The sequence below is a fragment of the Chanodichthys erythropterus genome, chromosome 7 (assembly GCF_024489055.1).
Source record: "Chanodichthys erythropterus isolate Z2021 chromosome 7, ASM2448905v1, whole genome shotgun sequence".
NCBI lineage: Eukaryota > Metazoa > Chordata > Actinopteri > Cypriniformes > Xenocyprididae > Chanodichthys > Chanodichthys erythropterus.
This window is the reverse complement of record NC_090227.1, coordinates 14077306-14090851: the sequence shown is the minus strand read 5'-3', so window position 1 is coordinate 14090851 and position 13546 is coordinate 14077306. Positions and strand designations below refer to the sequence as shown.

Below are 13546 nucleotides of genomic sequence, written 5' to 3'. Positions count from 1 at the left end.
GGATGTCTTGAGGAAGGGAATTCCACAACCTCTGAGCCACAACACTAAAAGCCCAAGCTCCCATAGTCACCAGACTAAACTTGGGGGTGACTAACAGTCCTGCACTACAAGAGCGTAAGGACCGAACAGGAGCATAAGGCTGATGTAAGTCGGATAAGTATGTAGGGCCATGGCTATGGAGAGCTTTGTCAGTAAGAATTAGTACCTTGAAGTTTATACGCAGGGAGACTGGAAGCCAAATGAAGATGATATAGGATTAGAGTAATGTGTTCATTCTTTCTTGTATGCGTGATCAGGCGGGCAGCAGAGTTTTGAACGTATTGTAATCTTTTGATATCTTTAGCTGAAAGGCCACAACGTAGAAAGTAACAATAATCCAGTTGAGATGTGACAAAGGCATGTATTATTGTTTCAGCATCCTGCTGACTAAGAGGATCGAATGTGAGATATATTACATAGGTGAAAAAAGCTGCCTTTACCACTTTACTAATGTGGTCATTATTACATGAAAGAATGGAATCAAAGATAACACCAAGAGTGCGAACAGTCGTAGAGGGCATTATCAAGTTACCATCCAAATTTATCTGTTGACTGGAGAATTTAGAAACAACTGATTTAGAGCCAATCGATATTACCTTGGTTTTATCAGAGTTAAATTTAAGGAAATTTCCCCTGAGCCAATGTTTGAGTTCCTTGATAATGGTTGTTAATGTAGGTGGTGGAAACACTGAGGTGGGAGGTATGCTAAAATAAATCTGAATGTCATCAGCATAGCAGTGAAAGTTAAACCCTAGCATTTGATAATTTGTCCAAGTGGTAGCATATAAATAGTGAAAAGAAGAGGGCCCAACACAGAACCTTGAGGTACACCAGAACTGATAGATTTGGTGGATGACTTATACTTCTGGTATAACACAAATTGTTGCCTCCCTGATTAATAAGAGGAAAACCAGTCAAAGGCTGTGCCAGAAATCCCAATTGCTGTAAGCCGTGACAGGAGTATCTTGTGATTTACAGTGTCAAAAGCTGAACTAAGGTCTAACAGATGGAGAGTGCTAAAAGAACTGGGATTGGAAGCTATGAGGAGATCATTAAGAACCTTAACCAGGGCTGTTTCAGTACTGTGTAGTGGACGACCACATCCAATCACATACAGTTGCATACATTCATAAGTATGTGAACCACTGATTCTTAATACTGTGTGTGGTTACCTGGATGATCTACGACTGTTTGTTTTGTGATGGTTCTCTGATGGGGTTATTTTAATAAATTCAGCTATTTTTTTGACTTATGGATTATATGTAAACATCTTTTATGTAAAATATCTTACTTAGGAGAGTACAAAATAAAAAATCACATGCATTTTGTATTATCTCCTTTATTTTGTTAAAATTATTCACATTTTCACAGATTCTGCAAGTGGTTCACATACTTTTTCTTGCAACTGTATGTGATTGGATGGAAAGTGTGAATATTGTGGGGAGGAAGAAACAGTGGACCATGTTTTATTACATTGCCAGAAGTATGATTCAGAGAGAGAAGTAGTGCACTAAGAGAGAATGGAGAGCAAAATATCAGTAATATTCTTAAAAAAATCTGCTGGTGACAAGAGTTTTTACGATCAACAAGATTAATGAATAGAATTTGAGAATTATAATTTATTTATATTATTTATTTATTATTATTATTTTCTCCCTAAGTAGCTACAGGCCCATTTCAAACCTTTCTTTTCTCTCTAAAAGACTATAAAAAGTTGTTGCTTCTAAGTTACAGGCCCATCTGACAGCACATAACCTTTATGAGTCTTTGTAGTCTGGCTTTCGTCCACTACACATTACTGAAACAGCCCTGGTTAAGGTTCTTAATGATCTCCTCATAGCTTCCGATTCCGGTTCTCTCCTTCTGTTAGTCCTCAGTTCAGCTTTTGACACAGTTCCTTATTCTTGTAATAACCTTCTCCTCTTTTCTATTTCATCATCCAGACCCTGTATCCCCAACTGATGGCTTGTTTTTTAAACAGACATCTTCCTTTTTTTTCTTTGTTCAATTTATTCTGCCACTTTTTTTTGATTTGTCCCTTTATCACTACTTTAGCTTCTGACTTACTACATGTATGTGCTTATTCTCACACTTCAAGGCCCTTTTTGCTCCATTATCTGCCTTAATTTCCATCATTGCATTTTATGAATTATGAATAATGATTGTAGTATTTCATACAATAAATCCTCTCTACTTCTGGAGTTGCAAAATTTTAAACTCATTAATGCTGCTCATGAATCTGATGCAATTACCACTCTCTCTGGCCTTACCTCCTCCACCCATTGCAATGCAATCATTTCACATGCAAAGACAGATATATCATCAGTAAGTCTCTTCCCACACTCAACATTAAACTCAGGGATTACTACTGCTACTGCTGTTCTACATGTCTTAGGGTCTTTAGAACCATCTGTATAAATTTGTAAATAACCATAGTAATTTATTCTTATGTATGAATTAAAAATTTTATAGTTTCCCCCATGTTCATCTCTTATCAATTCAAAGAGGCTAAGATCTATCTCTGGCTGTGGCAATAACCAAGGCGGAGAATTCATTGGAGAATAATTCCTATCCAGTATACCTGTTTCACTTGCCTTCTTTCTAACAACCCAACCAAAGCTCTTTCTTTGCCTTTTTCCATGTTCCCTGCATGGCTCAATAGCACTTATTGTAGGATGGTTATGTCCCTGCAAATTCACCCAATATGTCATCATAATTTTCTGTCTCCTTAAAGGGGTGGTTCACTTTTTTTTGTCTAGGCTTGATTGTGTTTATGGGGCGCAGTTTAACCAGTGGCGGAGCCAGGACTTTTTATTAGGGGTGGCCAGGCAGGGGCCAGCAACCAGTCCGGGGTGGCACCGAAATATTCATAATTTCAACATAAAAATGAGTCTTGACTATAATGTAGGCTACTGGACTGTGATTACAACACAACTGAATACAGTTAATTTGTACTTAATTGTAATTAAGATTGCTGAGTGAATTTGACCTTTTTTTTGTTGTTTTGTTGTAATCATTCCTCACTTGCAGGCATATTAATAAAGGGGCTCACACTATAGCTTCAACTTGTTCAGTCAGTTCTGGTTCTCAAAACCCCCAATAGCTTGTTCTCCATTGTTGCATCTCCATGGATGAGACATGCAGATAACTACATACTGTAGTTCAAAGATTATTCAACCTTCATTGAATTTATGTATAATCAATGAACCTCAACAATTTTGTTTGTCTGTTTCAAAAAGTAACCAAAAAAGTAAACACTAAATGTTTAACTTTCTATATTGTCAAAATAAATAATTGCAACAGTTCTATCATAAATTAAACTCAGTACAAAGAAAAAAAAAAAAAGTGTTCTCTTTTGAATTCCCATTTGCTGACAAGGAAGCAGAAATCAACAGCACATAAATGCCATAATGTAAAATGAATTATGCATTTAAATGTGATATTTTTGTTTGTACTTTATAAATTAACAAAATTAACATCTTCTATTACAAATGCACAGTTCTCACATTTATTTATGCATTAAAAAATTACATATCAGCTTGTGCCTTATATTGTGATCTCACATAGGCAGAATATTTTAGTCCAGAGACATGTGACGCATATATATATATATATATATATATATATATATATATATATATATATATATATATATATATATATATATATATCAAATAGGCCTACATACATGCATGCACAGTTTTAACACAGCTTTAATCGCCTTTTTGGTTATTTCATGACTTAATAGATGACAGAACTACGACGTTGCATGCTCGTAGTTTCTTTTGCGCTTTATTTATAGTGAGTAATATACAGCACGCCATATTTGTGCGTGATTGAAAAGTGCACCGTCTTGCAACCCCACCAGTTGAGAAACATTTACGTTTACAATAACATTTATTATGATGTTATTGTTCGCTGTTCACTGCTGTTCTGCTGAAGCTCATTCCGCACCTGTATCATTTCCGCGCGTTTGACTTGCGCCTGGCGCTGAAGCTATGTTGGAGTGCGCGTCTGAAAAGTCTCCCGTTTTTTGTGGTCTTAAAGAGACGGTTCTGCGTTTAAATAAACGCAATTCTTGTCATCAAAAAAAGTAGACAGAAACAGCAGTTGTGAGTGGGGTGGCCAAGCTTAGGCCAAGGGTGGCCACGGCCACCCCTGGCCACCCCCTGGCTCCGCCCCTGAGTTTAACATGTCTTAATGCTGTCAAAAAAATTATTTTTGATGCTGTTCACTTTATTTAAACAATTTATTTTGATTCAACACTATTGTATCAGGTTTCTGCTTTACATGTGATTGAAAGTTGCAAACAACTTTTCTCCAGTGTTGTGACGTATTTACAAGTGAAATGGAATATTGAATAGAGGGCAGAGTTTTACTTTAGCGCTCCTCCTCTCCATCTCTCACTCATAGCAGACTAACGGTTGGAGGGGAGTGGTTTAAGCAATTTCAGCCCAAGCCGTCAAAATGATGTCATTAGAGAAGGGGCACCGTTGCAGAGGGGAGGAGCATTTTCAGATTTTGATTAAATATTACGAAGCCAAACAATTTTTTTGTGTGGATTGACTTGCACGGATGAATTGTTTACCACAAAATTAGCATTTTGAGCTAACAAAATAAATAAAGGCAAATTCTGATTTCATGTGTACTTTCAACAAACAGGACTTTTACTTCCCATAATGCTTTGCAAAGGGGTTTAACTGAGAGAGTAAATGTTGAAATAAAGTATTATTTTAAAAAAAAAATTTAGCAACATGAGAAAATGGAGTGTCTTTTTAATGGTTACTGTTCAATTATGTTGGTATTTAAAAGTTTCTGTTATGCTAATGGTTTTGGGGGTTACCATTGTGGAGAAGTATAGCACTTGTGCTTGGGTTGAGGACCAGCTAACAACAGTTCATTTCATTTGATTAAAGAAGTGAACTTTATGGTAGTCTTTTGGGTTGTATTTCCGAAAAGCATCATAAATTTAAGTTGATCCTAGCTGCATTGGTGTTAGTAGACCTACAGTCAACTTAGAACATCATTATTTGTTTAAATCAATTGAAATTTAAATCTAATTAAATAAATCAGATAAATATTCAAAAAGAAGTCATACATGATCAAGACCTTAAACCTGATGTCTGTGATTTTTGGCCCTTTAGCAGTTAATAAACAGAACTGCATGCATCTTGTGGAGGAACATTCTAGCCGGAGCTACTTTTCTCCATGTATGTCTATGGCGAGTCACACAGTTACTTTGATACTCTGCAGTGAGTCCTACTAGTCCAGTCTGAAATAGTCCGAATATAAACACTTATTATAAGTGTACTATAATGATTCAGGATAAGACAAAAACATGGTTTGGAAAATGGATTCATGTTGTATATTCTCATTATATATTTTTTGAAAATTTTTAATACAAAAAAAAGTTGCGGACTGCAGTTGGTGTAACAAGGCCGAATTTTGTTGAATTAAAGTGCATTACCAGTAACACGATACAAACATTTTGATTCAACTAGTTGCAAAGAAGTTACATTGACATATTAAAATCATGTTTAAACTACAAATGTAAATTGTGTTCATATATATTATTCAAAGAAATTCAAGTTTACATGATTTGATTAGATGCATAATTGGTGCTAAGATTAAATCATGTTCATTCAACAATTTTTTTTTTTTTGAATGTGCTTCGTTTAAAAAAAAAAAAAAAAAAAAAAAAAACAGAGTATTTTTTCACATATTTTACCTTTATTCTACACCACTGATTTCCTTCTCCTAAAAACTTTCTGTTGAGTTCCTGGTTCTATGAAGCCCCTCCCTCAGAAATATGCAATGGATTAAGATTGGTTAGCTGGCCCAGTGTATTGTGATTCGCTGTCCAGAATACGTTGTCACGATTCACGTTGACCGGAAACATCATGCCCCTTACCATTTATTTGTTTTTTTATTAAATGCTTTAAAAAAAAAAAAAAAAAAAAGATCAGTCCTTAAACACAGCCACTGTTCTCATAGCTTTCAGGGGCCATATTCACAAAACATTTTATCGTACCACTAAGAGTTCACCTAAATGGCAGTAAAAGTTCGTAGCTAAGAGTTTTCTCTTAAAACCTATTTCTCTTTCCAGTGATTGGCGCGGAGACAGGATAAAATGCAGCGAGAAGCAGGAGTGTGTGAAAGAGAGCGGAACTGCTGACTGAGACGCTGGTCACGACAACAATACTGAAGGGAAGCCCTTTGTGGATTGTGAATACCGAGACTGGAGTGAAGCCCTTTGTGGATTAATTATTTTGTTGTTGTGCGTTGCACAGTCTTTCTGCTGGACATTTTTGATTTATTGAATAAAGCTCAGTCAGCAGTTAAAGCCAACCCTGTCCTTCCCTACAAACTCTGACCGTACTACAAGCACATTCAAACAGTCTATCTGTCACAGACACGTCAGGTTCCAACATCAACCAATCCCAGCGCACACCTTCCCCAAAGTACTGATCACCGCCACCTGCACCTCATCACCACACTCATCAGCAGCACCATAAAGAGCACACACACAGCACTCCATGTCTGGTATTGTTTGCATATACCTCTGTTAATGCTTACCTCAAGGACTCCTCGTTCCATACCTACCTGTCTCAGCATGTCTCCTTCCCTCCGTGATCCTCGTCTTCTGTGTGGGTGTGCTCCAGTCAGCTCCAGTCTCCTCCAGCGATCTCCAAGCTCCAGCGTGTACATATCTGAAAGTAAAAGGACAGTAACTATCTCCATCATTATCATCTAATCATCCATTGACTCTACTCTGCTTGCCTGTTTCATGCTCTCTGCTCTACTGGTGTCAATAAACGCAAGTTACCCATTTACATCTGTGTCTGCCTCCTGTGTACCATAACACTATCTAATCATCTTGAGTGGAGGTATTTATACACAGATGAGAGCCGACTCGCATAGTTACCTCAACAGTTTTCTGCATCCCTCCACCAACCCGTTCCTCACACTCGGCTGGCTGGGGATATGGGGAGAACTCTGGATTTGGGCAAAATTCCAAGCTCCGTGCCCTCAATCCCCTTGGACAGTAGGCATTATTTAAGATTTATTTTATTATTTTTCTATATGTATAGGTAATATGTATTGCATTTATGAAGAAAGCTCAGCGCCCAAGGCTCTATTGCTATTGACAATGGTGTACAGTGTCTTTGGGCAGATTGCTGAGGCGATTTGCACCAACAATCATTTTAGGACTGTTTTTGATTTTTGTCTTCGTGTCTTAGTCCTCATGACTACTCCTAACGTTTCACAGGTAGTTTTAGCACTAAATGCTTTGTGAAATATTCTTAGAGCAAAACTTTAGGAGTCCTAAAATTAGGACTGACACGCCCATTATTTTTAAGAGTTTCTCCTAAATTGGCAAGTTAGGAGCTACTTTTAGCCTTAAGATGTTTTGTGAATACGGCCCCAAGTTTTTAGAAGATTCAATAGTCAAAATACATTTTCATCTCATGTTTAAATCTTGAAAAAAACATGTTTGCACTTTGAATTTATGAATTTCACATTTATGAATGTGATATTTGGCTAACAGAAAAATAAAAGGTTCATAAAATGTCTCTTCACATTCATGAAAGCCAAAAATTACATTTCTGTATTTAAATTTAAAATTTGGTTTCACATAAAATTTTATAGTCACAAATGTCACACCAAAATATCAGAGTGTGTGAGAGCAATTCCAAAATAAATGTAAAGTAGTTTCAGGTTTCTCTAAACACAAAGAACAGAGGGTATAAATATCATTCTTAAGTCTTCTGAGAGCACTTATCTGGGTAAAACCTATGAATGAATTTAAAGGTTATTTCTCTCATTTTGTTATCAGATACTTGTGAGGTAATGTCCAAACTTTTAAACGTCCCTTACCATTACGTACAAACATCGCATTTCAAAGTCCAGTCTTCGCTATGGAAATGTAAATGATGGCATCAATATTGCCGTATCAATTTGAGCCCGAATCAGACCCTGATAGCAGTAATGATAAAGAGGGTCCAGTAGAACCTAGGCATGCACAGTTTTAAATCGCCGTTTATGAATGTATTTTTATTTGTCAATTTTTAGATATGCTGTCACTTGTAAATGTTACTGCTGCCCCATAGTATTCTGATTAACTTTAGTGTAGCTGAATACATTTCGGAGTAGCATTTTTTGTAAAAGTATTTAATTTATAGGATGAATGAGTATGTGGGTAAACACAACATAAAAGCTGTAATGAAACAATGCTGTACACTGGTAACAGAAATGCCAACAAGCACCAACAGATGTTCGCTGGTGTGATTACATAGACGTTTGTTGTTTGTAGGCACTTGAAGTATGAAATAGAATTTAGCTAACTGGCTAGAGAAGCCAAACTGCTTTGGTCTTTATTTGCGTCCCAGAAATTATATAAATTTATAAAAAAAAAAAAAAAAAAAAAAAAAACATACATACAGGTTGGGGCCCATAAACAGCAGCTTCTGCTTTTAAAGTGGGAACCGCTTCATCTTTCAGTAATAGCCTTTGTGCAAATCCAGCATTGAACTCCTGTAGATGACCTGTCTTCCATAAAATTTGCAGCACAGACAGCTAAATTAGCATTATAATTGTCAGGAGCAGAATGGAGTGCCCCAGGGATGACGCGTTTTTGTTGGCCAACCCGGAAGTTAGCAGCGCACTGGTTCCCTCGGTTGAAAGCATTTTTCCCATAGACTTTTGGAAAATCGCAGAAAATAAGCTCTGTGTTTAACAAAGGGTTATGCCACTTACACATTTTGTCAAGATAATCTTTACAAGTGAACACAACATTTATAGATTTTGAAGCCTAAATAAAGTTCAGATATAAAAGGCTAACAGTAGGCTATAAACGGACTACAGCACACCATGGTCGCGGATCAACGTCGTCACCACCAAGCTTCCTCAAACTGTATTTAAAAAAACTTTATTTACAAACATGCTCGCTGATTATGATATGCGCTGTGTATGAATAATCCACTTTTTCATGAGAAATGCTGTCCAAATGTCCCGTTTTTAATGATGTCCAAAGTCCCCGCCAAAGGAAGTAGTCCCTTTAAGCAATTTGTTAGCAACCGCCGATTTTAAGACATAGTAAAAGTTTAAAAAAATCACAAGTGGGTTATAACTGGTGTGTTTTATATCATAGATCAAAACGTGAAAGTATTTAGACACTTTGTTAACCACAGACCTCAGGCAATTTAGCAAACCCGTTCAAAAAACCCATAGACTTTATATGTTAATGTTTTTGTTTGTTTATTTAAATAAAACAAAAAGAGGCAGAGTGGTTTAATAACCAATTTTGTTTTATTCTTTGATACATACAGAGATAACCAGAGAAGCCAGCGCGAGCTGAGTGACGTTATCAAGTTGTTCAAGCTGTTCCATTTGCAGAATCACCTGACTTGTGTTCTCCCGTCCACGGGAGTTCGTTCTCCGGAGTCGAACTTGCCAAGTCCTAAGGACGCGAGTCCGCGAATTTAGTGAACTTGGTTTTGAGAAAGTCCTAGTGTCAAAACTCTAGCCGCATAACATACAGATAAAATGTCACACACTGTGCAAAGCAACTATTGAAACCTACTAATTCACTGGCTTGTCATGTTGCTGAAATAATGTACTAGCAAACCTTAGCATTACATATCGATAGAATAATTACTTGTATACAGTTACCGTTATATTATCTTACTAGCTATTTATTACTTAGAAATAGTGCATATACGTCATAGAGTTACATTACATGTATTGCAAAATACGTAATGTTTTGAGGACCAAGTTTGTAGTCAAAGTATGGGCAGGCATAGTCAATGTAAATCATATTGTTGATGTTTCGTCTGTATCAGTGAATGTGCTATAACTTTATCCGCCGTCATCAGTGGCCCTGCTTAATAGCCTGCGCGTTCACGGCAGGCTCCGTTGTGATGGGGGAGGAGCTGTGGAGGGAGCATAGACAGTAAGGGAGGGAGCTGTAGCGCAGCAGAGAGCAAGGGGGAGTGACCTGTGAGTTGTGCTTGTTCAAATTTTCAGGCTAAGTCAATGTTTCCTAAAAACTCCCTACTGCAGCTTTAAGTGAATAATTGAACCTCATTATATTTATTTTATGGCTGAAATATTTGGACATTGAACATTTGCATTAAAGATTATTGTGAATACATGTAGGTTAAGTGCAAATGCATGTATAAAATAAGCTATCAGGCTAATTGGGTATCTGTATGCTATGCTAGTACATAAGCTAACTCATACATACTCCTACTCATGGTCATTATAATGTAGTTCAAACAGTGGCTTTGGTTCAAACAGCATAACATGATTTCGTAGGAATTGTAATCAGGCGCTACAGAGAGTACCTATTTAAAGTGATCTGAGCCAATGGGATCGCTTTGGGTCCTAACAGAGACCCGATTTAGAGGGAGCACCTCGAGGGAGGATTTGATTTGCCACCACACCGGTTAAGGCTGAGCTGTTCGTGTTCATATCAAATGTAGAATGGAGGTTGTGTTTGACGTGTAGTAAATAAGCGAATAGCGTGTTCAAGGGATTTTAATCAGATGCTAGTTTAGAGACAGTGCATCCACTGTTAACACTACTTGATTCATTCCCAAGTATCACGATATCAAGAGAATAGGGCATTTGATTACAGTAAGATCTGTAAACATGTCCTTAAAACTGACCTCTCAAGCGTACTGTAAGATGCTGCTGCACGCTGCTAAATATCCTCACTGCGCCGTGAACGGGCTGCTGGTGGCTGAGAAACACAAAAAGGACAGCCCGAGAGAGACCGTATTGTGTGTGGATTGTGTTCCTCTGTTCCACGGGGCTCTGGCGTTAGCTCCCATGCTAGAGGTGGCACTCACATTGGTAAGACGATTCTTTATTCATATAAGCTTAATTCTAGAGGTAAATTCTGGTTGCTGTACAAACACACAAGGGCAGAAAATGTTGTACACTTTAAAGATAAATTCATGAATCTGGTGCACTTTGAGAGTTCAAAATAAAAAGCGCCAACCCATGTTCAGTGTACAAATGGAACAAAGAAAAGTGTGCATTGACTTGTACCGGAATTCACTGTTAAAAATAAAAAATCCACCCGCCAACCACCCGATGACATTCTCTGATTTAGAAATCTGCACCTGATGATCACATTACAATTCTTCAAATTCCCAGTGTTAAGCATGATGATATGGTAACATCACACTGAAGTAGGCTGCTTATAAATGAACATTTAAAATAAAAGTTGTTGGCTAAATTACATTTCCTTAAAGGTACAATATGTAGTAATTTTGTCCGCTAGAGGTCGCTAGAAGCCTATTCAAAACAAAGGCGTAGCTTGATGACACCAAGTTTTAGAGTGGAATCTTGGGACATGTGGTCTCCATCTCAACGGATGGTGCAAAAGAACAGGGATTGGACTCGGGAACAAATCATGTTTATGGATGCGATAATTAATGTTACTGTAGTATGAAGCAGAGCAGGACCGAGTGTTGTAGGAGCTGAACGAGGCCACTGGAGCGATTGCGCAACAAACACCTCACGAGCAGTGGAACTTTTAATATGCCACAGTCGCCGGCGCAGCTTCCGCTTTCCTGGTCATGAGTATGAGGTAACGCAGCTCTGTTTATCATATTAGATACATTTGAGTGTGTTGAAAATGTTATAACGTTACTCTATGCATTTGCTCGGTGGCTGCTGTGAGACACTTGTTGCACACTGCAGTAAGCTAGATTGATCTTAGAATATATTAAAAAGGCACAAATGGGATTTTGAAAAGTGGGGGGGGGGTGGGAGGGACATGTCCCCCCTGTCCACAGTGGAAATTACGCCCCTGCACACAGACACACACACACAAAATAAAAATTGTAATATTGAGTCTTCCCGGCCTGAAAAAGTTAATTTATTTTAAAGGTAATGTTCTGGGCCATAATGATGCCGGATTTGTGAGTCTATATTGTGAATTCTTTGTAGTCAGCTCTTTTCAATTAATCGGTTAAACCAGACCACAAATCGGTACGAATGATCAGTGAATAAAATATTTAAGAATTCACAAAATAAAAAATTACTCGCGAGAAATCACGTATAAAGTTGTCCAATCAGTTTTATTTTTGAAGTGCTTTTCACAGTACAAAAAATACACAGAAAATCATGCTTGCTTAGCCTACTTATAAAGCCTATCCAACTTTTTTTTATTTTTTTTTATTCAACTTTATTTAGAGAGCTGTGTGTAGTTTACATTTTGCAACTATATAAATATCACGCAGCCGGACGTGATATATATGCGGACAAAGCTGGATAATATTTATCCATATATTTTTCTGTAGTGATAACGGACTCTTCATATTTTGTGTGAAGTACAATAAACATCATAAAACTCATCGGGAAAGCACGTATAGTAGTGCCATCTGCTGTTTTAAAACTAAGCTCAGAATCGATTCGAGAGAGAATCGCAATACATTGGAGATTCAATGTATTGTTCCAGTCCAGATATGAACTGTGATCAACGCTGCAAGTGTTGTTAAACTCAATTTTCAGCAACATTCTTTTGTAACCCACCTTTTCCCACTCTGCAACCCACAGTTCGAAAACTCCTTGAGCACAGTTGCATAAAACCACTTAAAGGGAGAGTTCACCCAAAAATGAGAATTTACTCACCCTCAAGGCCTATATGAATTTCTTTCTTCTCCTGAACACAAAAGAAGATATATTGAAGAATATGGGTAACCAAACAGTTGATGGACCCCATTGACTTCCATAGTATGGAGAAAAAAGAAAAGGAAGAGGAAAAAAATAAAAAAATAAAAAACAGATAAGTGCTCTTTTAGAAGACTTAAGAATAATTTTTAATACCCTCTGTTCTTTTTGTTTAGAGAAACCTGAAACTGCTTTACATTTATTTTGGAATTTCTCTCAAACACTGACATTTTGGTGTGACATTTGTGAATTTATTAAATGTTATGTGAATCCAAATTTTAAATTTACATACAGAAATATAGTTTTTGGCTTTCATGAATGCGAAAAGAAAAATATTTATTTTATAAACCTTATTTTTCTGTTAGCCAAATATAACATTCATAAATGTAAATTTTCAAAGTACAAGCTTTTTTTTTTTTAAGATTTAAACATGAAATGAAAATGCATTTTGACTCTATTGAATCTTCTAAAAACCTGAAAGCTATGAGAACAGTGGCTGTGTTTAAGGACTTGCCACTGAATCTGGACTGAAAGACTGTTGGACTCTGGTATATTGTTTTATTGTTATATGACAATAGGGTTGCAAAGGGGTGGAAAGTTTCCGGTAAATTTCCGGGAACTTAACCTGGGGAATTTTGGAAATATTCCAATTTGGAAACTTAACAGGAATTTATGGGAATTTATGGGAATTTATGGGAATTTACGGGAAATTACGGGAATTTATGGGAATTTATGGGAATTTATGGGAATTTACGGGAATTTACGGGAATTTATGGGAATTTATGGGAATTAATTGGAAATTTTAGGAAATGTATATAAATGT

At 36.9% G+C, this 13546-nt stretch overlaps 1 protein-coding gene across 1 annotated transcript in view; it reads left to right on the top strand.

The window, feature by feature from the left end:
- Positions 1 to 10443: 10443 nt before the first annotated feature.
- emc8 (ER membrane protein complex subunit 8) overlaps positions 10444 to 13546 on the top strand; it is a 33323-nt gene continuing 30220 nt past the window's right edge. Inside the window, exon 1 of the mRNA XM_067389835.1 lies at positions 10444 to 10896. Coding sequence (XP_067245936.1) covers positions 10693 to 10896 — 204 coding nt within the window. The 5' untranslated portion in view covers positions 10444 to 10692. The remainder of the gene's footprint in view (positions 10897 to 13546) is intronic.